The sequence below is a fragment of the Physeter macrocephalus genome, chromosome 14 (genome assembly GCF_002837175.3).
Source record: "Physeter macrocephalus isolate SW-GA chromosome 14, ASM283717v5, whole genome shotgun sequence".
In the NCBI taxonomy this organism is placed as follows: Eukaryota; Metazoa; Chordata; class Mammalia; order Artiodactyla; family Physeteridae; genus Physeter; species Physeter macrocephalus.
The window spans coordinates 49675386-49699605 of NC_041227.1; the positions used below are offsets into that span (position 1 = coordinate 49675386).

The window sequence follows — 24220 nt, forward strand, 5'->3', positions numbered from 1 at the left end:
CCTTCAATACAGTTTAAAGTTTCATATGGTTGACAAACCTTAGTTGGATAAATCTTACTCTTTCCTTAGCCCACTGATCAGTGACGGCTCAAACTCTGGAAACATTGGAACCCTCAGCACTATACCCACAGCAGCACCTCCTTCCAGCACTGGCGTTCGGAAAGGCTGGCACGAACATGTCACTCAGGACCTGCGGAGCCATCTAGTGCATAAACTGTACGTGGCCACCTCGCCCATTATTCACATGTGATGGAAACATTTTGTGACTGATGGCGATGTGACAGTTTTGCAGTTTCATCGATGTCTGATTTAATTCCTAAGTGTTCTCTTGGGCCCCAGGTGATTGTACCCTAGCAGCTGAAGGGGGGTCACATGCTTGTTTAGGGACGCCAGAGAATCCCAGACCCTGCATCCCCAGTGGGTCCTACAGAGGGATTATGAACTGTGACCCATGTTGCAGGGGGCCAGACCTGTTTTCTAAGCTCTGGGATGCACCAGGGACCTGGGATTAGCTCAGAAGCTTAGCCTTATTTTGTGGCTCAGGTTATACTTGTGGAGACCCCTGAGAATTGGAGGAATTGGGGCCTAGTAAATACAGATGGCATGACACTACCATCATACAGTTTAACATACAGGAAATTAATAGTTAACTTTCTCCAGCTATTTAAGTTAAATTGAAGGTGAGGTTAACTTGATTCCCTTGGAGATTTGTTTTCTCCTTCATTATTTTAATCAAAAATTTTTATAATAAGTAGTTTAAAAATTAGGAATTCAAAATCATATTATTCCTGAGATGGTCCAGCACTTATTGTTAATAGCAAAATATGGGTGTGTTTGACTTGTAGATAAATTGACAGGTCAGTATTGTCTCCAGAGAGCATCTTCATTTGTGTGTTCATGAACTAGGCGAGAGAGATTGGGGGTTTCTATCAGCAGTGTATTGTGCCCATAGGTAGACGATTGTTTCTTCTCTTTCCGTGTCACATATAAAGTGGCAGGACAGACATTGTATTGAAAGTAGATTGAGAGTGTGTGTTGTCTTTTCAGTGTCCAAGCCATCTTCCCAACACCTGACCCTGCAGCCCTGAAGGATCGCCGCATGGAGAACCTGGTGGCCTACGCTAAGAAAGTGGAAGGGGACATGTATGAGTCTGCCAACAGCCGGGTAGGTTGCCATTTGTGTTCTAGCCACGCACAGCACCTATGGGAGCTGTAACTGCATCTGTCTGCCTTATTGTCTGGAAATGGGGACATCTGTTAGTCTGATAGACTCATCACTTGAGGGCACTGACCAGGGAGACTTCCCAGTTAAGACACGAGGTCCCTGTACAACTCTCTTGTTCTGTAACTACAGAGTACAGATGTCTCCACTACAGCTGTAAATGAGGTATATAAAATTTTTTTAATACGTGGGTGTACTTTATAGCGGCAGTGTTCACAGCGCTTGTCTGTGTTATTGCCAGTGTCAGTGAGTGTCCAAGAAGAGGTTCAGCTGTGGAATGAATGTAATGAGCACTCAGTACCTCCTATCTGATAACTCCCATAACATCACTGGGCACTGGTTTATCAGAAGTGCTGAATGCTTACCTGTGCCAATGTACTTAATTTAAAGTTCATTAGTTTGTTAGAACATACAAAACCAGATCATTTGTTTTTTTTAACAAATAACTAGTATTGAATGTTACTGCTTTTTAGGATGAGTACTATCACTTACTAGCAGAGAAAATCTACAAGATACAAAAAGAACTAGAAGAAAAACGGAGATCGCGTTTACATAAACAAGGCATCTTGGGTAACCAGCCAGCCTTACCAGCCCCTGGGACACAGCCTCCTGGGATACCACAGGCACAGCCTGTGAGACCTCCAAGTAAGGACTTCATTTCCAGCCCTTAGTCTGTTTCCTTGTTTTTCCTTCTGCATTTGGTGTGTATTTCTAAGCATATAGAATTATATTCTCCGGAAGCCTATGCTGTGAAAACTGTGGTAGTGGCTGTGACCTTCTGCAGTGGCCTGTGTTTAGACACTGAGTCTCTCTCATGGAAAGGCGGGTGTGCTGGTATCAGAATGCACAGCACTTTTGGACCTGGTTTTCTCTTTAAGTTTGAAAGATTATTTTATTAAGTTAAACTTTTTTTAAAAAAAAATTATTTTATTTTTGGCTGCGTAGTTGCGGCACACGGAATCTTCGTTGGGATTTTCACTGTAGCATGTGGGATCCTCTGCTGTGGCGTGTGGGCTCCTTGTTGCAGCATGCGAGCTTCTCTCTAGTTGTGGTGCGTGGGCTCTCTAGTTGTGGCCCGCGTGTTCAGTAGTTGTAGCACGCGGGCTTAGTTGCCTTGCGGCGTGTGGGAACTTAGTTCCCCAACCAAGGATCGAACCCGCGTCCTGTCCCCTGCGTTGGAAGGTGGATTCTTAACAACTGGACCACCAGGGAAGTCCCAAGGATTATTTTAAATAACCCATTTTTTTTTCCTGCCATTATAGATGGGCCCATGCCTCTGCCAGTGAATCGCATGCAGGTTTCTCAAGGTATTTAACTATTGTTGCGAATCATATTTTGGTTTAACATTCTACATCCACAAAGTTTATTGGTTTGTCCTCTTCCCTCTGTATTTCTTTGTAGCTCCTCCCCTTATTCCTTCCATTCCTTTTTGCTGATGAGCAGAGTTCATGTCCACAGGTAGTATGAATATCTGTTGCATTTGAAAGTTTGGAGATCATAGGAAAGCTCTCCAAGGAGATCAGAAGTAGGAGATAACTTTTTTTTTTTTTTTTTTTGATGGGCAAGAGAAGACATTATTCTTAGGAAGAGTCTCCCAAAAAAAGCCTTGTATCGTAGGTGGGGGAAAGAAACATTTCGGAACATTTCTGAGCATCAAGCCCATCCTGGGGCAGGAGCTCTGGGGCGGGGGCGGATGAGGTGAGGAAAGTGGGGGCTGCTCTAGGCCCTGTGAGCACAGGTGCCATGCCTGCTTGCGGCTGGCCGAGGAGGGTTTGTGCTCAGAGAACCCTCATCAGGCTCTGCTACTGGCAGTCTTTTTATTGGTGGTTGTTGAAGCAGTCATTTTAGTTTGGCAGTTTGGGGGTGAGGGTCATTTCAAAGCTTTTACGGCTCTTGTCAAATTGAGACTTGAACAGTAGGATGTTTTTACAGGTTGTGAAATAAGGTGGTGACATTATCCAGAAGATTCCAAAGCAAGGCCTTACTGCTGTGTGTAGAGTAGTTCAGGAGGGGAGAAGAGGTCATTTTAAAAGCCGTGGTGATCGTACTGCATACTGAAAAAGACCTGGTAGATAAACTGATGTGGAGGAAACTTTTCAGGGACTTGTTTAGGTGGACTAGATATGAAGGGTGAAAGAAATCACAAAGTCAGAGAAACGGAGCCTTAGGGAAGTGGCTGAGTGCTGTATCGGGGATGATGTGGAAGACTCGGCTGCTTTGGGATCTGAGGAGGTGGCTGTTGAGCAGAGTGGAAGGCGTTTTCTAGGGACGTGCTCACATGCCCCGCTTACCGACCTGTCTGGGTCTGTAAAGAGGGACCTTTTATGGTGCCATTTCTTCATACATCTTTTATTTAATAAACTCTTCTCTTGTTAATAAAACCCTCAAGGAGAGTGGGACACTTTTGTATTATAGGCTTCCTGGAAAGTCCTGGGCCTGTGCTGGTGCCTGGTTACTTAGGGTGACATTTCCTGGTGGTGCTAAGGGAGGCACATGTTGTTTGACGGCCTCTCATGCTGCACAGTGTCAAGGCAGCGCCTCAAGGATTCTGTTAAATGCCAGTGTCGGGCCTAAGACTTATTGAACCAGCATTTATGTTGAGCTGAGTTTACAGAGTATTGTGGGAAATTACAAAGCGAGAGACTCGTGGTCTGGAGATGCGTGGCAGCTAGTGAGGTGTCATTCATTCTGTGGCACCTCTGGGAAGGCCAAGGTACCTGTGAAAGTGAGATCTTTCCAGTCTATGGGGAAGAGGCTGAGGTTGAGAACTGCCAACCCTTGGGCACTTTCTAAATGCTTAATGTGCTTGCAAAATTAAAACCATGTTTTGAGTCTTACCCCAGATTCTAACAATAAATGTAAACCCAGCCAAAGGGCTGGGAGCCCTGGAGTGATGGGAACAGGCTTCCTGCAGGAGAGGAGATGGGAGTCAGGTGCTCCAGAAGGCTCTGAGGGGTTGGCTCAGACGGGTGCCCTGGCCTTAGCTGACCTCCTCCATAGATGGTGGGAGCACCTTCCCATGCTCCCCCCATCTACTTTGTTGCTTGGACGCTTCAGTGCCGAGTGCTGCCCCAGCCTCGTGTGCTCATGGCTTACCTGACTTTCTGCCTTCCTGTGCTCATGCTGCCCTGCCACCCACCCCATCCTATCACCCTCACCACCACTGCATTGGTGCCATCTTTTCTGGATATGAACAGTCTGTTATTTAACCATCTTCTCTGATTAACTGAGTGATTTCCTTTCAGTTGTATATGTTGTGTGTGTGTTCCATCTTATTTGGCTTAGAGTTTTATTTGGTGAGTTGTCATTCTGTTTTCCTGTGAGTGATTTTCCTAATGAACCATTGTGGGTACATTTACAGGGATGAATTCATTTAACCCAATATCCTTGGGGAATGTACAGTTGCCACAAGCTCCCATGGGACCTCGCGCATCATCCCCCATGAACCACTCTGTCCCGATGAACAGCATGGGCTCCGTTCCAGGGGTAAGTGCTTCTATTTGTCTCAGCTGTGCTGAGAAGGCCTTGCTCGAATAAGGAAAATTCTCTCAGCAGGAAACTTGTAGATCATCTGGGAATCCTGTGGTACTTGTTCCTTTGGATTTGGATTATGCTTTATTTCCTTCATATTTCTCCTTCTCTCTCTCTCTCTCTCTCTCTCTCTCTCTCTCTCTCTCTCTCTCTCTCTCTCTCTCTGTCCTTATTACTACAAGAATTATTTGACCATTACTTATTTTTATTGAAATGACAAATCATAGGCACCTGTGACTTTGTTGGAAAATGGGGTTGGCAGCCTCAGATATGTGGCTGAGAGGGACTTGTCAGCGTCTGTTGACTCTTAGAACTTCCTCTCCTGAGGCTGCCTTCTAAACGCTTCAGAGAACTCATAAAAGGCATATTTTGAACTTTAAACTATAGCATACTATTGGTTTCTGTTCAGAGGACAGTGTGAAGCTGGCTCATTAGAGACCTTGCATGAAAAGCATGCAGACTGCCTGGGAGCCAGAAGGTCTTAGTGAGTGGTGGTCCCTTCCTGCAAGGGAGGAGGATTTGAAGATTTCTGTCTCTTCTAGTTTACCTTGAAGACGCAGGCCCTTGATGCCCTCTGAACTCTCAGTAACGCTTATTGTCTTTTAGATGGCCATTTCTCCTTCCCGAATGCCTCAGCCTCCGAACCTGATGGGTACACACACCAACAACATGATGGCCCAGGCACCTACCCAGAACCAGTTCCTGCCACAGAACCAGTTCCCATCCTCCAGCGGGGCGCTGAACGTGAACAGCGTGGGCATGGGGCAGCCAGCGGCCCAGGCCAGTGTGTCACAGGTACTGTTCACGCTGGGGCTGTGAGCCACCTACAGTGATGTAGCCCCAGCTTCCCACTGACCTCAGCATGTCCTAGTTCACAGAAATTAGAATTCTAGACAAAACATTTCATGTACTAGCATCTCTTGATTTTTTTTTTTTCCCCCGTTCTGTTCCGTTATTTTTACCTTGTTTGGAATTAGTCATACCATCTTGGGGTGAACTTCATACAAAAGTGGAATGGATTATGGTTTTTTGGTTTGTGTGCTTTTGTTTTGGTTTTTGGGTTTTTAGTTGTCATTTTCTTGGTTTTTGTTTGTACATTGTAAATTCTGAGTTTCACGTGTGATCCTGAGAGACACTGGATTTTAAAGAGGGAGTGAGGAAAGGTCCCATGAGTTCACTCTTAATGATTTGGTCTTTGTATCTTGTTGTCTGTCTGTCTGAACTGCCCAGGTGAAGTCCGGCTAACTGGATCATTTGAGTAGTTCTCTTCTTATTGAATGTGTTTTTAATTATTCAGTCTAATGCTGGTGAGAACTATTTTCCATTCATTTTACTGCCTTTTCCCCCCTTTTGTTAATTGCTAGAGTACACCAGATTGCTGCTGTATACAAATGTACATGTGTTTAAAACAGGCCAAGTCTTCCCCCAAAAGATAAAATTCATTATTTAATTTTTTAACATGAAGTAACATTGAATAAAAGGCAGTGACTACATTAGATTCACTCACTAAATACTTACTAATTAATTCTTAATTTCCATAAATTTCATTGCTCTAGACAGGGGTTATCAGGTTTGTCCTGTAAATATTTTCAGCTTGGTGGGCCATGGAGTCTTTGTTTGAACTGCTCTGCTCCACTGTTGTGGCACAAAGGCAACGGTAGACACGCGCATTCACATATGAGTGAATGGGCGAAGCTGCCTGCCAGTAAAACTTTATTGATAGAAACCAGTAGCTAGCTGGATTTGGCCATGGACTCTACATAGTTTGCAGATCCTTGCTCTAGACCAGTGATTCAGAATAGATTTTTAATTGGTCCACAAATAATTCTGAAACATGTCCCTAGTTGAGAACCACTGTACTGAAACATTTCAGTGTTTCCATAACTCATTTTTTTTAAAAAGACAAATACCTTTTCCAGTGGTCTGAGCTGTGGGTGGATATTATGGAGCACGAAGCTAGTAAGTGGAGTGTATATGTGTTTGTTTAAGGCAGCGATTTCCACACTTATATAAATCAAAGCATGAGAAACAAACGCACATTACTATAAGTGTGCAGATCGATGACTTTTTACAAATGGAACATTCCCGTGCAGTCAGCAGACCTCATCAAGAAACCATGATTAGATTTTCATACATTTAAGTCTTTTAAGTCTATTGCCACATTTTTAAATGGGGGAAATAATTTTAACATACTCTGTTCCATCTGTTAGGGACAGGTGCCTGGTGCTGCTCTTCCTAACCCTCTGAACATGCTTGGGCCCCAGGCCAGCCAGCTGCCTTGCCCACCAGTGACACAGTCACCGTTACACCAGACTACACCTCCTGCTTCCACGGCCGCAGGCATGCCATCTCTTCAGCATCCGGCGGCACCTGGGATGACTCCTCCCCAGCCAGCAGCTCCCACCCAGCCATCAACTCCTGTGTCGTCTTCCGGGCAGACTCCCACCCCGACTCCCGGCTCAGTGCCCAGTGCCAGCCAAACCCAGAGCACCCCTACAGTCCAGGCGGCAGCCCAGGCCCAGGTGACCCCACAGCCTCAGACCCCAGTCCAGCCTCCGTCCGTGGCCACCCCTCAGTCGTCACAGCAGCAGCCGACACCTGTACACACCCAGCCTCCTGGCACACCGGTGAGCCCCTCAGCCTGTCGTCTTCTGGCCAAGACTCTTAGATGAGAACTTGCCCATAAAAAAAAAAATCTGTCATGAAGTCACTGCAGGTCTTGGTGCAGTTGCAAAAAGTATCTGCACCCTAACTGAACCATAACGAGCTGTGTTTTGTTTCCAGCATTGGCTCCAAAGGCTGTTAAGCAGGACATGACTTATGATTATCTTCCCTAATTAAATCAGTTTGTAGAAATCAACAACTAAAAGAACCATACATGGGTCCTCCATAGAATTTTTAAGCTGTCTGTCCATAGGAGCAGTATGTCCCCCATTATCTGTCCTACATTGACATCTTCTGAGTTTTAGTAGTGATGAGGATTTGGTAAACAAATCAAGTTCCTAGTTGTATGTACTTTGACCTTGCCTATCAGCCTTGTTTTCCAGCTGGAAGCCCTTTCTTTTTCATGACAAAATGGCATGCTCAGGTTAACACTTCTGTGGCTTAGATTTACCCATTCCTCCTGGGAGGTGAAGGTGGCAGGGTCACACCACGTCCTGTGTCCCACGTCCTGTGCTCTGCTGGCAGCGCCCGGTCCCGTGCTTTCCTAGACTGGGCTGTCCCCCCGACACAGGGACCTGAGGCTGCTTCTGCTCGCCTCCACGTTCTTCTCCAGTTCTCACCAGAATCTTAGTGTCTGTTTTCTTATCAGTCTAACTTAAAAACCTTCTTCCCCCTAAAATACATTATCTTTTATTTGTGGGGACTGAGGATATTTATTTATAAAATCAAAATTAACCCCAACAGAAACCCCAAGATGACATTACTGTTTGTATTTCTCCATAGGGAGTGTGCTTATTGATTCTTACTTTATATTTCTTATCTCTAAGTAAGATCCCTTTGTAATTTTATGTTTTCTTCCGTTTGTTTACTTAAAACTGCATTGGGTAAATCTTTGAAGATTTAGAATTCTTTCTGGGATTCCTTCTCTTAATGTTTGTTTACTCCTCCACCACTGTTCCTACAATTAACAGGCTAGTTATACGTTCTTATTCCATATAGATACTTTATTCCCCTTTCTACAGCATATATACTTATATATTTATTATTCAGCCTTTACCATAACCATTAATGTCATTGTTGGAAGGAATTAAATTTAAAATAGGAGGTTCTGTGACTTAGGTAGAAAATTCCCAGAAAATAATTTTCTATCAAAAGGTAGGAAGCTCTGCTCTTCCATCTCTGCATTGTTGGCAAGAAGTCAGTTGTGTTTCTGCCTGATTTTGACTTCTCTGGAACGCCTATTTTAACGCTTATTCTTCAGTTCTCTCAAATAGGGGTGCCTATTAGATTAGTATTGAGAAAGATTAACGTGAAACTGTGTGTTGGGTGAGCATCAGGGTTTAAGATCATTTATATTGTTTACAGAGATAAATGATTTTGATTTCTCCACAGCTTTCCCAGGCAGCAGCCAGCATTGATAACAGGGTCCCCACTCCATCCTCAGTGGCCAGCGCCGAAACCAACTCCCAGCAGCCAGGACCCGATGTACCAATGCTGGAAATGAAGGCTGAGGTCAAGACCGAGGACACCGAGCCTGATGTCAGTGAACCCAAGGCAGAGCCTGGGGCTGCGGTAGGTGCCATTCCTGGGAGTGAATAGATGTACTGCACACAGAGGCATCACTGAGGTGTCCTCGGGGGAGGCACCAGGCATCCACCGTGGATGTCCCTGCTTTCCGTTTCAGTATCCTGTTCGATTGTGGTTCAAGTTGGAAAGAGATTAAAAACAGATTGGTGGGCTTCCCTGGTGGCGCAGTGGTTGGGAGTCCGCCTGCCGATGCAGGGGACGCGGGCTCGTGCCCCGGTCCAGGAAGATCCCACGTGCCGCGGAGCGGCTGGGCCCGTGAGCCATGGCCGCTGAGCCTGTGTGTCCGGAGCCTGTGCTCTGCAACGGGAGAGGCCACAACAGTGAGAGGCCCGCGTACTGCAAAAAAATAAAATAAAATAAAAGATACAGATTGCCTACAGCAGAAACTAACACAACATTGTAAATTAACTATACTTCAATAAAAATTAATTTAAAAAAACGCAAACAGATTATTTATTTTTAGATATGAGATATGGGTTTATTTTATTTTGCCAGAAGTGAAAAGCACTGGCTTGTATTTTAAATGTTTAAATCATCCAGCAACTTTTTCATTGCCATCCTTCATTCATTTATAATTCTGCAGAGTTAGACTGCACAAGAGGTGTGTTCTAATTAACCTGTAGCAGAAGTTGGAAACTGGCAGACCGGGGGCTGAATCCAGCCTATAAATGTGTTTTGTTTGGCCCGCACAATTTTTTTTTTTTTTTTTGCGGTACGTGGGCCTCTCACTGCCGTGGCCTCTCGCATTGCGGAGCACAGGCTCCGGACATGCAGGCTCAGCGGCCATGGCTCACGGGCCCAGCCACTCCGCGGCCTGTGGGATCTTCCCGGACCGGGGCACGAACCCGTGTCCCCTGCATCGGCAGGCGGACTCCCAACCACTGCGCCACCAGGGAAGCCCCACACAATTATTTTTTAAATGGGAAATTACAAATAAAACTCTAGATTTCTGGCTTTTCTTGAAAAATGAGACGCTCTGCCAGCACTGTGGTTCTGTTCCTGTGGGGCAGCAGTCTAGGTGGGAGCACCAGCTGTGGCTCTTAGATGGGTCGTGAGCTCTCTAGTTTGCCAGAGTGTCCACTGCTCCCCACGGCCTCACACCACAGCTCCTGCTGCTGTCATTAGCTTCACCTGCCTGGCCCTCTGAGCAGTTGAATTTCTGATCCTTCCCACAATTTTCGAGGCACTTCTTGTTCCAAACTAGAAATATATGTAAAACTATTGAGCAGTTAATGGTGTATACAATGTGTATACAAGTTTTTTAAGCACTCTAGCATGTAAAAATTTAAAAATTTTTAGGACTGTAATGCACTGGTGCTGTACTGAAGTGACTCAACAGGCACTTCACCCCTTCTTGTGGGAGAGAAAAGGAATGATCAATACAGTTCTGACTTGGGAAAGGTTTTAACAAGCCCATAGAGATTTTTAAGAGCCTTCCAATAATGCTGAGTTAGAGTAAAGGTCTTTCATATTCATATATCATTGTCTGTAATTCTGTTTTTCTCAAGATGATGGAGGAGGACTTACAAGGATCTTCTCAAGTTAAAGAAGAAACAGACACAACAGAGCAGAAGTCGGAACCAATGGAAGTGGATGAAAAGAAACCTGAAGTGAAAGTTGAAGCTAAAGAGGAAGAAGAGAGTAGCACCAACGGGACAGCCTCTCAGTCCACTTCTCCTTCTCAGCCTCGCAAAAAAAGTAGGTCATGTTCTCATAAACTTACCGGATGGTGCTGCTTTTCCATTGTGTTGGGATTGCATTCTGTGGATTAAAAGCTAAAGCAGAAAAAGAATTCCATCCCTTCTTTTATCCTTCTTGCCTGCCATTCTGCAAGTTTTAGAAATGGTGACAGTGAGCTGAACTCCGGGGTGTGAGCCCACAGGGGTCTGTGGTAGGAACGAGAAGCGACCAAGGCTCTGAGAGGCAGCCCGTGAGCCGCCTGTCTGGGGTGGTGCTGGGTTTACTCGGCATGCCGTGGACAACCACTGATGGACTCCAGCAGGAAGACGACCGGAAGCTTGATGTTAGGGAAATTATCAGTATGGCAACCCTATGCACTGAAGTTTGTAGGTTTCTGCTGATACAGATAGGAAACTAAGTGCCCAAAGTCGGGGTGGGAGAGTAGAACCCAGTGACTAGTGCAGCAGGAAGAGGGAGGGCGGCAGGTAAGTGAAGATACTTTGGGTTCTGAAATAAGCAGGATGAGCCAGGCTCACGGTGGAAGTTGGATAGAATCTATTTGAGATGTGTCCAAAGTACGGAGGTAAGGGTGTCAGCAAATTGTCAGGTGACCATTAGGAATGTGAGATGGGGCTCAGGTAGTTCAGGGCTGCAGGTGATCCAGTTAGGAAAGATGGCAGAAAAGTGTTAGAAAGGCTGATACTGTATAGTTTTGCTGCTGGAAGAGACCCTGGAGATCATAGAGGACAGCAGACCTTAAGTTTTTGGTCTCAGACCTCTTTATACTCCTAAAAGTCGAGGATCCCAGAGAAGTTTTTGTTTGTATGGATCATCTATCACTATTTACTCTATTAGATGTCTTTTTAAATATTTATTTAAAAATAAATGTTACATGGCACCCATAAATAACATATTTTAATGAAAAATAACTTCCAAAACAAATAGTTGGAGTGATGACATTGTGTTTTACAATTTTGTTACTCGGAGAGTTAAGTGAACACAGCTGGATTCTCATATCTGCCTCTGCCTTTGCTGTTGTATTCGGTTGTTTGGTTGAAGTATATGAAGAGAATCCAGACCACTCAGATTAGTAGTTAATAAAGAGAAGAGTATTTTAGTAGTCTTTTCAGGTCATTGTGAATATTTTTTGATACTACACCAAAACTCAACAAGTAGAAGTTTCTTAAAGGCTAGTTGCAGTGGGAAATCTGAATCCATAGTCCTGAATTTCTCATACTCTGTGGCGTTAGAATCCATCGTCCGTCTTGCACTTTGAATGGATCTTTTGCCATTGCATGATTTTTTTTGTAACACTATCCTTTGGTCATCTGGGAATTTGGCTCACTGAGTTATGCTCATCTTCCAAATGTTGACATGCTTCATTTTGTGATATTTTTAAAAATCACATTTATTAATATCACTATGAGTCTCTTCAGAAAGTCGTGTAAACTTTGACAAGCTGTCAAGCTCATGTGGCATGATACAGGTTTTTCAAAATTCTAATTTTTGATGCAAGTCAAAATTTTATCATTGGTAACAAATAGCGTCAGTTGTCCTGGAAGTAACTCTAACTGGCATACTTCGTTCATTTTTGAGCAAATGTCTGTCACATACCCAGATCTGAGTAACTGTAGCTTGTCCATCAGCCATTCTTTCTAGTTTTGTGTGTTTCATGAAGAAAAGCAGTTACTTCAGCTCTCAACTCAACACTCAACACAAGTGCTTTCTCTCAAGACAACCACTGCATGCAGCAGAAGTGCTTTATGACAGCTTCCCAATTTGTCGTACAGAATAAAAGACGTGTAGCCAAGGGCTGAGATTTAATAAAAGTAAGAATTTTGACTTGTTCATCAAGGACACTCGTAAGTGCAGGTGACGTTTTTTCCTGTGTATGCACAGCAGCAGCAAAGAACGGAGCGACCACGAAGTCGACTTTGGAGCTGCGGCCTGGTCATGCTGCAGTGCTAGTGATTTTATTCCCTGTTGTTTTTGCCCCGTCTGTGTGATGAATGTCAGCACACAGTGCAAAAGGCAAATGACAACTTAGTGTTATCATGAAAATTGTTTTATATCATGGAAATGGATTTCACAGACCCCTAGAAAAGGCCTAGGGCAGTGCTAGATGGAAATGTTGTATATCTGCACTTTCTGCAGCGATGGAAATGTATATCTGCACTCTCTTGTTACGGCAGTCACCAGCCACATGTGGCTCCTAAGTACTTGACATGTGACAAGTGTGCCTGAGGAAGTGAATTTTTAACTTTATTTAATATTAATTCATTAACGATTCAAGTAGCCACATATGGGTGGTGGCTACCATATTAGACTGCATGAGGGTCCCTAAGGTATCTGTGGGCCATGCTTTGGGGACTGCTGATGTGGTCCCCACCTGATTGTCCTGAGAAGGTTTTGAGCCAGAGAAGTGGAGTGACTTGCTCATAGCACACCACACTAATCAGTGGCAGAGAACTTGTTTCAAATACAGCTTCTGACTGCTACGTCCACTCATTTGGAGTCTTATTACATCAGTGTGGTTGTTAAAGACAGGAGTTTGAAAATGACTTCTCCTTGGCATAGGTATTAAATGTTTAGTGAAGGAATGAACGGTCATCCAAAGTGAGATACATGTAAGGCCATGTTAGTTTTGATCAACAGTGGGAGACGAGATGGTCTGGAGCAGGGCATCAGAAGACTGTCTAGGGCCACCAGGTAGTGTATCTTTTAGGCTTTGTGTGTCATAAGGTTTCTGTTGCAGCTGCTGAGCCCTGCCTTGTGGTGCGAAAGCAGCCATGGACACCTGCACAACAAGGATGGTTGTGTTCTAATAAAGCTTTATTTTGTCAGACTAAAAAGTGATTTTGTGTAATTCACGTATCATTAAATAGTATTCTTTTTTTCCCTAACCATTAAAAACCTTAAGAACCATTGTTAGCTCCCAGGCCCATACAGAGGCAGGCAGCTGGCCAGATTTGGCCTGTGGGTCGTGGTTTGCGACCCCTGGTCTAGGAGAATAAAAAAGCTATTGATTAACTAACAAATTGTCTTCTTATAAAGAGTTATTCAAAGAAAACCAAACGCTGCTTCATCTCTGTAAAAACAGACTGGAAGAAAAGGGGTTAGCTGAAGGCAGGATTTGTGTGTGTTTCACAAGGCTCCACAGGGCACATCTGTTCCCTAGACCAGGCCTTTGCACCTGCATGGGAGTGTCTACACTGGGTGTCTCCCATGCTTGCTGACTGCCATGTGTCCTAGAGCGCAGGAGGCCGTTTCCTCAGGAGGTCAGTCAGGATACCTGGGTATTCCCTGACTCTGATGTCAATAAAGTTTCTGGAAACTTCTCAGCCAGTGTTTTCATCTCTCGATATACTCAATGCATACCACTTCCCAACGGGAACTTTAGGTTTTTATGGTATTTTAGTCTGATTGATAAATTACAGTTTGTTATGTATCTGTTGTAGAAAATTTTTTCAAAATTCAAAAAACCACAAAGTGGAAATCTCACATCACTTAGAACCTAAGTCATCAGAACCTCTTTGCAGTGTTTGCCTCTGATCATTTTTCTGTGGGCAGGCACGTATGTGAGCGAGGGGGTGTGTGACCCTCAGTCACCTTCACAGGCATGTTTCTCGTGTCCTTAGAACTCATGAGGGGTTTGTATGAGTGACTGTCCTGAATGTATTTGGCAGCCAGTGCTTGTTCTTACATTGGTGACAGCAGAAGGCATCGTAGGAAATGGGTGGGCCAAGAGGTTGGAGACATGGGCACTAGTACATGTGCAAGGGGACAGTACACAGTACAGAACTTCTGGGGAAAATAAGAGAGCTACTTATTTTTGTAGCTCTCTTACAGTATACATTTATTTGTGAGGTTGTAATACAAAACCATTCCTCTCAGGTGGTTTGAGTTTACTTCAGCCAAGGACACAAAAGTTTCCTCAGGGGAGGAAAGGCCCCTTCCTGTGAAAATGGCTCTATACCCACCCATTTGATCAATGAGGCAGATTAGAAAGTTAGCTTCGTTTTTTCTGTTCCAACCAAGTTTTGGCATTGGAATCTTTTTGTTGAACAAGCAAACTTCTCAGTGTGGTATTTTTGCCTCATGATGCAGATGCAGTTTAAAAAAACTCTAGTGTGACTGTGTTTTCAGAATCCCTGAATCGTAGCTTTAGAATATCCGTGGACTCCTGGAAGCTTCACGGCTGGGAGGGAAATGATTCGGGCCTTCTCAGAAGTAGCCAGGCTTCCATTTGAAAAGTGACGGAGGAAGAGTCTGAGTGCCTTGTCAATAGCGTCGTTTCCTGTGCTTTTTAACCGCAGTCTTTAAGCCGGAGGAGTTGCGCCAGGCTCTCATGCCAACCCTAGAAGCGCTGTATCGACAGGATCCAGAGTCCCTACCTTTTCGACAGCCTGTAGATCCCCAGCTCCTAGGAATTCCAGTAAGTTGATATCATAAAAACATTATAACTTTACCACTGTAATTCATGAGTATCCATGGTACTCATTTTATCTCTTAAAATTGGGTAAAATAAGATTTTTTTCCCTAATATAAAAAAATATTTTCTGTCAAAACAATAATACACCTTTGTCTTACTGACTGAAATGTGTGTTTCCCCCCTGTTCTGTTAAGCCCCAGGGTCCATGGAAGGGGTGCAGTGAGATGGGGGGAGCACACCCTGGGGCACACAGCCTCTGTAGCCTTGCTTTGTATTTGGGTAAGACTGTCTACAGGAATGGATTTAAATAATTGGCGAATATCACTTATAAAACACATGGGCCTCTCACTTTGAAACCCTGGGTGCTCTTGCAAAGGCCATGGTGACCCAACAGATTCTGTTTAGCAGTATTACTGTTTTTGCGTTTGTGTTTGTCTTGGAATTTCATTTTGGTTGCTATGACCAAGAATGAATCTCTAGAAGAACAATTGTCTGATAAATATGTTCACCGTTTTAATTCGGTGGATCAAAATCTTATTTTTAAAATCTGACATTATAAGACGTTTTATTAAATAAGTTTTTTAATTATTTTTTCTTTAACTTTGCTTTTGAAGTAATTTGATCACACTTGAAAATATTAATTACAATTTTAGATAATAAAATCAGGAAGATCAGAAGTTGTTTTCTTTTCAAGTCCCATTTTTCACTATTAGAAATGGAAGTTATACTGGTACTTTCTTCAATTTTGTTTTAAGATAAAGCTGCCAGATAAGATGGACATTTGGAATTTGGGGGATATGCTAGACTGAGACCGTTTTGTCTTTCAGGATTATTTTGACATTGTGAAGAATCCCATGGACCTTTCCACCATCAAGCGGAAGCTGGATACAGGGCAGTACCAGGAACCCTGGCAGTATGTGGATGACGTCTGGCTCATGTTCAACAATGCCTGGCTCTACAATCGGAAGACATCCCGGGTCTATAAGTTCTGCAGTAAGCTCGCAGAGGTCTTTGAGCAAGAAATTGACCCTGTTATGCAATCCCTTGGATATTGCTGTGGACGCAAGGTACAGTTGAAACTTTTTCTGGAAAATGAACTACCCTTGTTAATCCAGCCAAAAAGGGTATTATGATGATATGATAAACTCAATATTTTGGCCACACCTGTGTACTAAGAAGGACCCAGATGGAGTCTGGTCTCTTGTAAAACAGTTGATTGTCTGAAGCTAGAGGTACTTATGGGGGAAGGCCTTGGATTAAGCATTCCTGGCTGCCCCAGTGTCCATTCATCTATCTGTAATAAATGTCTCTCAGACACTAGGGACTTCCCTGGTGGTGCAGTGGTTAAGAATCTGCCTGCCAGTACAGGGGACACAGGTTCGAGCCCTGGTCTGGGAAGATCCCACATGCCTCAGAACAATTATGCCTGTGCACCACAACTACTGAGCCTGCGCTCTAGAGCCCGTGAACCACAACTCCTGAGCCCGTGTGCCACAACTACTGAAGCCTGCACGCCTAGAGCCCGTGCTCCATAACAAGAGAAGCCACTGCATCGAGAAGCCCGCACACCTCAATGAAGAGTAGGCCCCGCTCGCTGCAACCAGAGAAAAAGCCCGCATGCAGCAACGAAAAACCCAAGGCAGCCATAAATAAATAAATAAATTTATTTATTTATTAAAAAAAAAAAAGTCTCTCAAGACACTAATTCTGTCCTATTGTATCCGGAAATGTCTTTAAATAGATGTGAGAATCGTTAGACGACTATCCAGTATACTAACAAATAATTTACTAGCTAAATCTAACTCCATATTGGACAGAACATTGCATGACAGTAAATGGGATATATTTTTAGTATTTTCTCCTTTGTTTTTGCAGTATGAGTTTTCCCCACAGACTTTGTGCTGCTACGGGAAGCAGCTGTGTACAATTCCTCGCGATGCTGCCTACTACAGCTATCAGAATAGGTAAGCCTTGAGCAGTTTCTTGAATCATGGGACAAAAAGAAGGTCTTAGGACAAGGCATGCTCGTCCGATTGTAGCTTGGGTACATTTCATTATTTCTCTCCTGAAGTTTCAGTGAAAAGGGCCGAAATTTCATTGTTTCTCAGTCACTCAGGCCCATGGTCTCCTAACTTAAAAGCATGCTTGTATAGTGTAACATTTTAAGCTCAAAACTGCTTGCTGCACTAGTTGGATCAGGTACATGTGTTAAGCCAAAATGTAACCATATGAGAAAGAGTCTGAAGTGGAGAGTAACTCTAACAAAGGTTGACTGCCTTTTTTAAGATAATAAAGTTGAAACATTGTATTTTACCAATCTGTGTGTAAATGTTTGCCTAGCTAATTTTGGCCTGGACAGTCTGATGGAAAGACTTGTGTTTGCTGTAATTCATTTAAAAATTTTAAACCATAGACTTTTTCTCTTTAATCGGTAGCACAGTAAGAATGAGATTGGTGTTTTCATTGAGTTTAAGAATGACTCCCAGGCTTCCCTGGTGGCGCAGTGGTTGAGAGTCTGCCTGCTGATGCAGGGGACACGGGTTCGTGCCCCAGTCCGGGAAGGTCCCACATGCCGCGGAGCGGCTGGGCCCGTGAGCCATGGCCGCTGAGCCTGCGCGTCCGGAGCCTGTGCTCCGCAACGGGAGAGGCCACAGCAGTGAGAGGCCTGCGTACCCCCCAAAAAAAAAAAAAAAAAAAACACTGTCTTCGTGAGGTGGCCTTTTTTGGGGTTAGTGAGTGGTAGGTATGCTTTTGAAGTATTTGCTATTCTCTTGAAATGTGGAGATAGCTAAAGAATAGATCTCCTATCTTAAGTAGAGGAAGAATGAAAATAATTTTTGTTGTTGATTCCCTTACCTAAGTACAACTTCCTGGTTTGGGGGGTTGTTTTGAAAATTAAGCTACTTTGTATCCATTGCTCTGAGTGACTACATGTTGCCATAGCATGATGGCATCCTGCCTTGAAACATAGGTTGTAATTCTTTGTCAAATTCAGTTACATTGCCTCCATTCTGTGAATTGGCAACTAAATTCTTTATGTGACCAAGATGAGGCTTCATGCCTGTTATTTGTTTTTAGGTACAAATATTAAATGTCAGCCTTAGGGTTTGATGTTTTGATTATTTTTATCTTGTTTGCTTATAGTAATTACATATGTTCTAATACTTTGAAGAAGATTAGTATGGGCTTTTTTATTTTTTCAAAGGTACATGCAGAGGCCTGAATAATTTGGAATTTTGCAGTTACTTTTCTTCCAATTATTTTTTTTTAATTATTTTAATTTTTAAAAAATATGTAGGCAGTTCCCTGGCGGTCCAGTGGTTAGGACTCAGCACTTTCACTGCGATGGCCTGGGTTCAATCCCTGGTTGGGGAACTAAAATCTTGCAAGCCATGGAGTGTGGCCAAAAAACATTAAAATTAAAAAAAATAATAAAATTTAGGAAAACCATATTCAAGGTAATTAACGACTCCCATCAAAATCCTATTTTTTAAAAAAAGAACTGTTGACCTAAAAATATCTTAAGATTTCTAAGCCTTGTCCAGTTCACTTATCCTAGTGAAATGCTGGTTTGAGGGGAAAGATGGGTGTCCCTGGACAGGTACCTCTACTGGAAGTGCAGCCGGCACAACTGTCCTGCTGAAAATATTTTAACATTTGGAATTCATTTTCTGTCTTAGCATGCTCTTCTATTGATAGAAGCATTTTAAAACTAAAAGTTTGAAATGATACTGTGGCCCAAATGGAATCTTTCCTATAGTGACAAATGTTGTTCTGGAGGTTCTGGTCCCTCCATTTACAGTTTTAGCCCCATGACCTTTTGCACATTCTGAAATGTATCAAGCTTAACCTTCTTGTCCATGACATGGGCATAGTAACACCTTTCCTGACACCCTTAGTTGTCAGTCTCCAATGAGACAATGCTTTAGAAACTGTTAGGTGCAAAATACAGCTATGAAATTTTAAGAGAACAGGTTAAAATTAACTATACCCTGAAAAATGCCCCCACTGCTAAGTGCCCAACATAGTTTGGGTCTAGAAGGAAGAGCAGACAGCAGATTGCTTGCCACCATCTCTTAAGTTTGGGGGCCTTTTCATTGTTGCTTTTCACTGTTCCTGGGTCCTTTGGACCCTGCCTCGGCTGATTTGCATAGATTTTGGCCGTATTTCACTTGAGAGAATTCAAGTTCGATAGAATGGATGGCATCAACGTGCACTACTGCCTCCTCAGAGGAGGTTGTTGATGGGGTGCAAACAAAGGATTGTTTTGAAAGTTCTGAAATGTCCAATATTACTTGTATATGGGACTTAATTTTTATTGAGCAGAAGTAATATATTTTCCTTAAGAGTAGAAATGTAAATAAAGGAGTTCTCTTTTACGCATAATACATTTTAAGAGTGTGAGCATATACTGCTCCTCAGCTGAATCTCACAAGGTGTGCTTCCTGGAGTACAGAACTGGAAGAGATACCACGTTGTGAGTCTGTGAAAGAAGTGCTCTAATTCTGCGATGGACATTTCAACTACTTACATTTTCTTTCTCAACCTTGACTGTTTATGAACACCATGGTGTTCTTTTGAATAGTTGTTTTGGTACTTATAGTCCTAAACTGGGCACTTAGAATAGGAAATTCTACAGACCATTTAAACAGGTGAAACTAATAGATTAGCTAGTATATGGTTACATTTTCACTTGTTTCCACACTTTGAAATTTTGAAAGTAAGTCATGTTGGGAAAACTGTTCTATAATTTTAACAGTTTATTATCGATAGATAAGAATAGATATTATCTGTTATCCCAGTTATTTATATATACTGATATGGTACTTACAACAATCTGCATTTGAAAATTTACTCCATACATTAAATTACCCTTACAGATGATCTCTGCAGTTACATTGTGCTAACTTTAGGTACCCAGATGTACATCATCATCAGATTATGTGAAGTGTTTCTCCTTTATAATTCCATATTCATCAAACTGCTTCCTTCACGTAAGGCAGAAGGTCATCTAGGCTCTTACGGTTGAAAAGTGAATTTCTGAACCATTATGTATTTACAGGATGAATAAAGTTTGGACTAGGTATAAGATAGGAGCAAGTCTGACATTAACATCTGTCACCCACTGATTACCAGAGTGGTTTCAGCCTACTTGACTAGATGGGTGGGCTGTCATCATATCAGAAGGGAGCTAAAGGGAGGCCGGGGCCCCTCCCTTTCCCCTTATACCTGAACAGGTTCGATTCTCTGACATCTCTGGCCTTGCTCTGGGACAGACACTCTGTCACTCCCAGTTTCTGACCCTGAGGTTCTTGGGAATGGAAGTTAGTTATACACAGAGGGCGTAGGTTTCCGCAGCCACCCCAGGGGCTGCCATTCAGCCATCAGTGCTTCACTCTGGGCCAGTTTCCTCCAGTGGAAAATGATGGGTTTGTGATTCTTGTTCCCCAGGTGTTGCTAGGCTTGATGTCCTGCTTGAATAAAAGCTAAGAGTTTAGTTTGTCCAGGATTTTAAAACCGTTTAGACTCGCATGTAATTACCGTGGCAATTTCATTTCACAGTGTGTTCTGTAGTCCTCTTTGAGCTAGCCCACAGTGGCTGAGTTTGATCATAATAAATTGGAACACTTTCATTCATTTTTTAAAAGGAAGCAATTTGGCGTTGAAGGGGTATCTTTTTTTTGCATATTGTTCTGATTGCTACTTAATTGGTTTATAGTTTCTATAGTGTAATTCTTTCTTGCCAGTGATGATCATGCCCTTCTACACATGGAAATTCCTTTTACTACATGATTTCAAGCCTCCATAAAAATATTTACAAAATAGTGAATAGCCAGAATATTACTATAGTTCATTCAGAGAAAGAGATAAGTATTTTTAAGAACAGCAGTGTTAATCTGTTTGTTCCTGGTCAGTTTTTAATCTTGGCAGACTTTGTTGATTGAATTAATTCTAAATAAACTGGTCCCAGCAAGAAACTCTTATTAATCTAATTGCTACACACAGTGAATCTGTCGTGTTCCTCATCAACAAATCTGAAAAATTGAATAATCTTGAGATGTGTGCATGCTCTAAAGTTTTATACTTTTTATTCACTACGTGTGTTTAGTCAGTGAAATGTAGCAGACAGAATGCTCAATGTGTTTATTAATTAAGATTAGAATTAGAACTTGTGGGGACCTATTTAGTGGTAATGAAGACAAACTGGCCAGGCAGTGGCCTGAATCTCAGTTGTTTGTAGCCGGGCGCGCATGTGTGTTTGTGTGCGTGTGTGTCTGTGTCTGTGTGTAGCTGCAAGCTGCCGCGCATATCCTTCTGCCCATGTGGTTCAGTGTGGCGCTCCACGTCTCGTCACAGTGTCTTTAACACTAATCCTCTTGGCATCTTGTAGATGTAGTTTTGAGCACTAAAACCGCATTTTATTGTCCTGCCGTCGTACCTTATACTCATCCCTTTTGCTTGTGTAATTCACCTCATTCAGCTTGTTTACTTCTACAGTATTCCTTTGTGCCCATCTTGTTTATGCAGCATCAGCCTGCATTTTAGTTGATTTCTCATATGTGTCCTTTCCAAACATTTAATAGTTTTTATTTTAACTGTTCTTATTTGATGGCTTGAGCCCAGGCTCTATACTATAAGAAATTGGGGTGATGGATAATTTCTCAAATGCAGATTGTGCTTTAAAGATTGTCTCTAAATTTGCTTAACTTGGATTGTCGCCAAGTTAGAGAAATCACTGAGTATCTCAGATTGATGAATGATTGGTCCCAATACCAAAAAGTTTAAATTGAAGCTTAGGGGCTTCCCTGGTGGCGCAGTGGTTGAGAGTCCGCCTGCCGATGCAGGGGACGCGGGTTCGTGCCCCGGTCTGGGAAGATCCCACATGCCGCGGAGCGGCTGGGCCCGTGAGCCATGGCCGCTGAGCCTGCGCGTCCGGAGCCTGTGCTCCGCAACGGGAGAGGCCACAACAGTGAGAGGCCCGCGTACCGCAAAAAAATAAAAAATAAATAAATTGAAGCTTAGAATTGAATTTTAAGACTGTTCATGGATTTACATATATTGTATTGTTTATACAATATATCACAATTTTTCTCTGTATATTCTTACTGATAAATGGCTGGAAAGTCTTTGACCCTGATTGCATTTCTGTTAAATGTTTGTCTAGAATATGGATTTGGTTTCATTTCTATTGTAACCCAATTAACTGAGTGATTAACATGTGAAAAATAACAGGAGAAAATTAAAACCAGTTCTGAGTGCTCAACATTTTCATACCTTTAAAGATCTGGCTTAATACCGGAAATAAAATCTATGAATTGCTGTCAAGCATAAATTTTCCATTTTGAAAAAAAGCTATTTCAGTTTAAATTGCTTTTTTAAGGCCTTTTGTCAGACTATTTTGTTCAAAGTAAATTTTTTCCATCTCAAAACCTGTAGTTATATCTGGTTTTCTCTAAGTAATAACAAAATCCAAACTCCTAAAATTAGGCTCCTTGCAATTCTAGTATTAACAACTCCTTGAAAACATTTGCATCTTGGAGCTGGACAAACCCGTTGTTAGTGATGATGGCCTGGGATGTGTGCAATGAGACCGAATGCTAATCAATGCTTTGCCTTGGCTTTCTGCTCTGTGTTGTCTTGGTGTTTGCGTCTTACCTTTATGTCTGTGCTATTTGTTCCCTCCCCTGTTCTCTAATCCTGCCCTTCCCCACCTGCCCCTGTTCCTTTCATTGTCCTCACTGACCCATCAATCAACCAACAACGCCCCCCCTTCGTCGTGGTGATCTGCCCTGCTCTGATTGGTGGCTTCGTTGCTTGGGTGGCTGTGTGTTATGATGGACCAGTTCACCCAAGTATGGCCTTCTTGCTGACAGGTATCATTTCTGTGAGAAGTGTTTCACAGAGATCCAGGGGGAGAATGTTACCCTGGGTGACGACCCTTCACAACCCCAGACGTAAGTACCATCCTGTCATTTCTCTCGGGGGTGACTCTGAATTGTTGTTTTGTTCTCATCCGTGATTAAAAGGGAAGCACCACTGCCACCCACTGTGACTTTTCTGTAGTGTATTTTTCATATTACTTATACCCACATTCATATTTTATAATGTAGCTGTTGTAGCTGAATCCCAGCGCCACTTGCACATTCTTCCCTCTGCTTGAGACCGTGATGCTGTAGCCCCCACTGCAGTGCAGTGGTCTCTCTCGACCTTGCTCTATCTCTTCTTCTAAAACACTTGCTTTTTCCTAGTGGCTGTCAACTTCCATTTGGGAAGATTGTAAATTTTCAGTTACACCTAAGAAACCAGGTAACCCTAGTCACAGAACTAACTGGCAGTAGCAAAAATGAGTCTTGTGTGTATACCCCGTCTGTAGCATTTAGTTGATCTTCCACTGAAACCTCTGTCCTTTAAGTTGCAGAGGTAACAGAACCCAGGTGGTGAGACCCCAGCGAGTACCTGTATCTCCTTCCTCTCTGGAGGTTGGACTCTTGCTCACAGCTCCAGCATGGACAAGCATGAGTTAGTTCGTTCATTCCCTCACTGAGTTCACCATTTCCTCCCTGTTGCTTATCCTCTGATGGAGTTACTTTTGAGTAGGCAAATGGCCAGAATGTGGTGAGAAAAAAGCAAAAGCAAATCCACAGATTGGATGGTCAACTCATGTACATGCTCGAGATACCTAAAAACCTGCAAGCCACCATAGCTGCCTAGGACTGCCAGCGTTTTGCCGTCTTTCTTTTCTCCTGACTCTGCCATGATTCCTGACACTCTGGGAAGTCTACTGTGTGCCTGTCCCCCCAAAGGCAAAAAGGCTTCCCACTGAAGCAGTTTCCAGCACTGTTGGACACTTACTCTGCAACTCAAGTTTACTTTATTCATTCGCACAACAAACCATACCCGCCTGTAAGATACATAAACCAAAATGACAGAAATTCTACATATTCAATTTTTCTATCCCTTGTCAATTTAATTCTTTAGTCCAGTTGTGTGATTAATAATTGGATTGTATAATTCTGTGAATCAAGTAATTCACATATACACTAATAAAAGTACCACAAAAATGAAATACTCAGCCCTTTAAGAATAAGTAAAATATCCCCAAG

General features: G+C 42.9%; 1 protein-coding gene across 1 annotated transcript in view; it reads left to right on the top strand.

Moving 5' to 3' along the window:
- Window positions 1-24220, top strand: part of CREBBP (CREB binding protein) — a 101794-nt gene that overhangs the window by 71580 nt on the left and 5994 nt on the right. Inside the window, exons 8-20 of the mRNA XM_028498013.2 lie at window positions 70-216; window positions 1048-1165; window positions 1696-1867; window positions 2485-2529; window positions 4584-4708; window positions 5360-5548; window positions 6964-7380; window positions 8810-8989; window positions 10513-10702; window positions 15001-15119; window positions 15944-16183; window positions 16992-17080; window positions 22991-23071. Of these exons, the coding sequence (XP_028353814.1) occupies window positions 70-216; window positions 1048-1165; window positions 1696-1867; window positions 2485-2529; window positions 4584-4708; window positions 5360-5548; window positions 6964-7380; window positions 8810-8989; window positions 10513-10702; window positions 15001-15119; window positions 15944-16183; window positions 16992-17080; window positions 22991-23071 (2112 nt within the window). The remainder of the gene's footprint in view (window positions 1-69; window positions 217-1047; window positions 1166-1695; window positions 1868-2484; window positions 2530-4583; window positions 4709-5359; window positions 5549-6963; window positions 7381-8809; window positions 8990-10512; window positions 10703-15000; window positions 15120-15943; window positions 16184-16991; window positions 17081-22990; window positions 23072-24220) is intronic.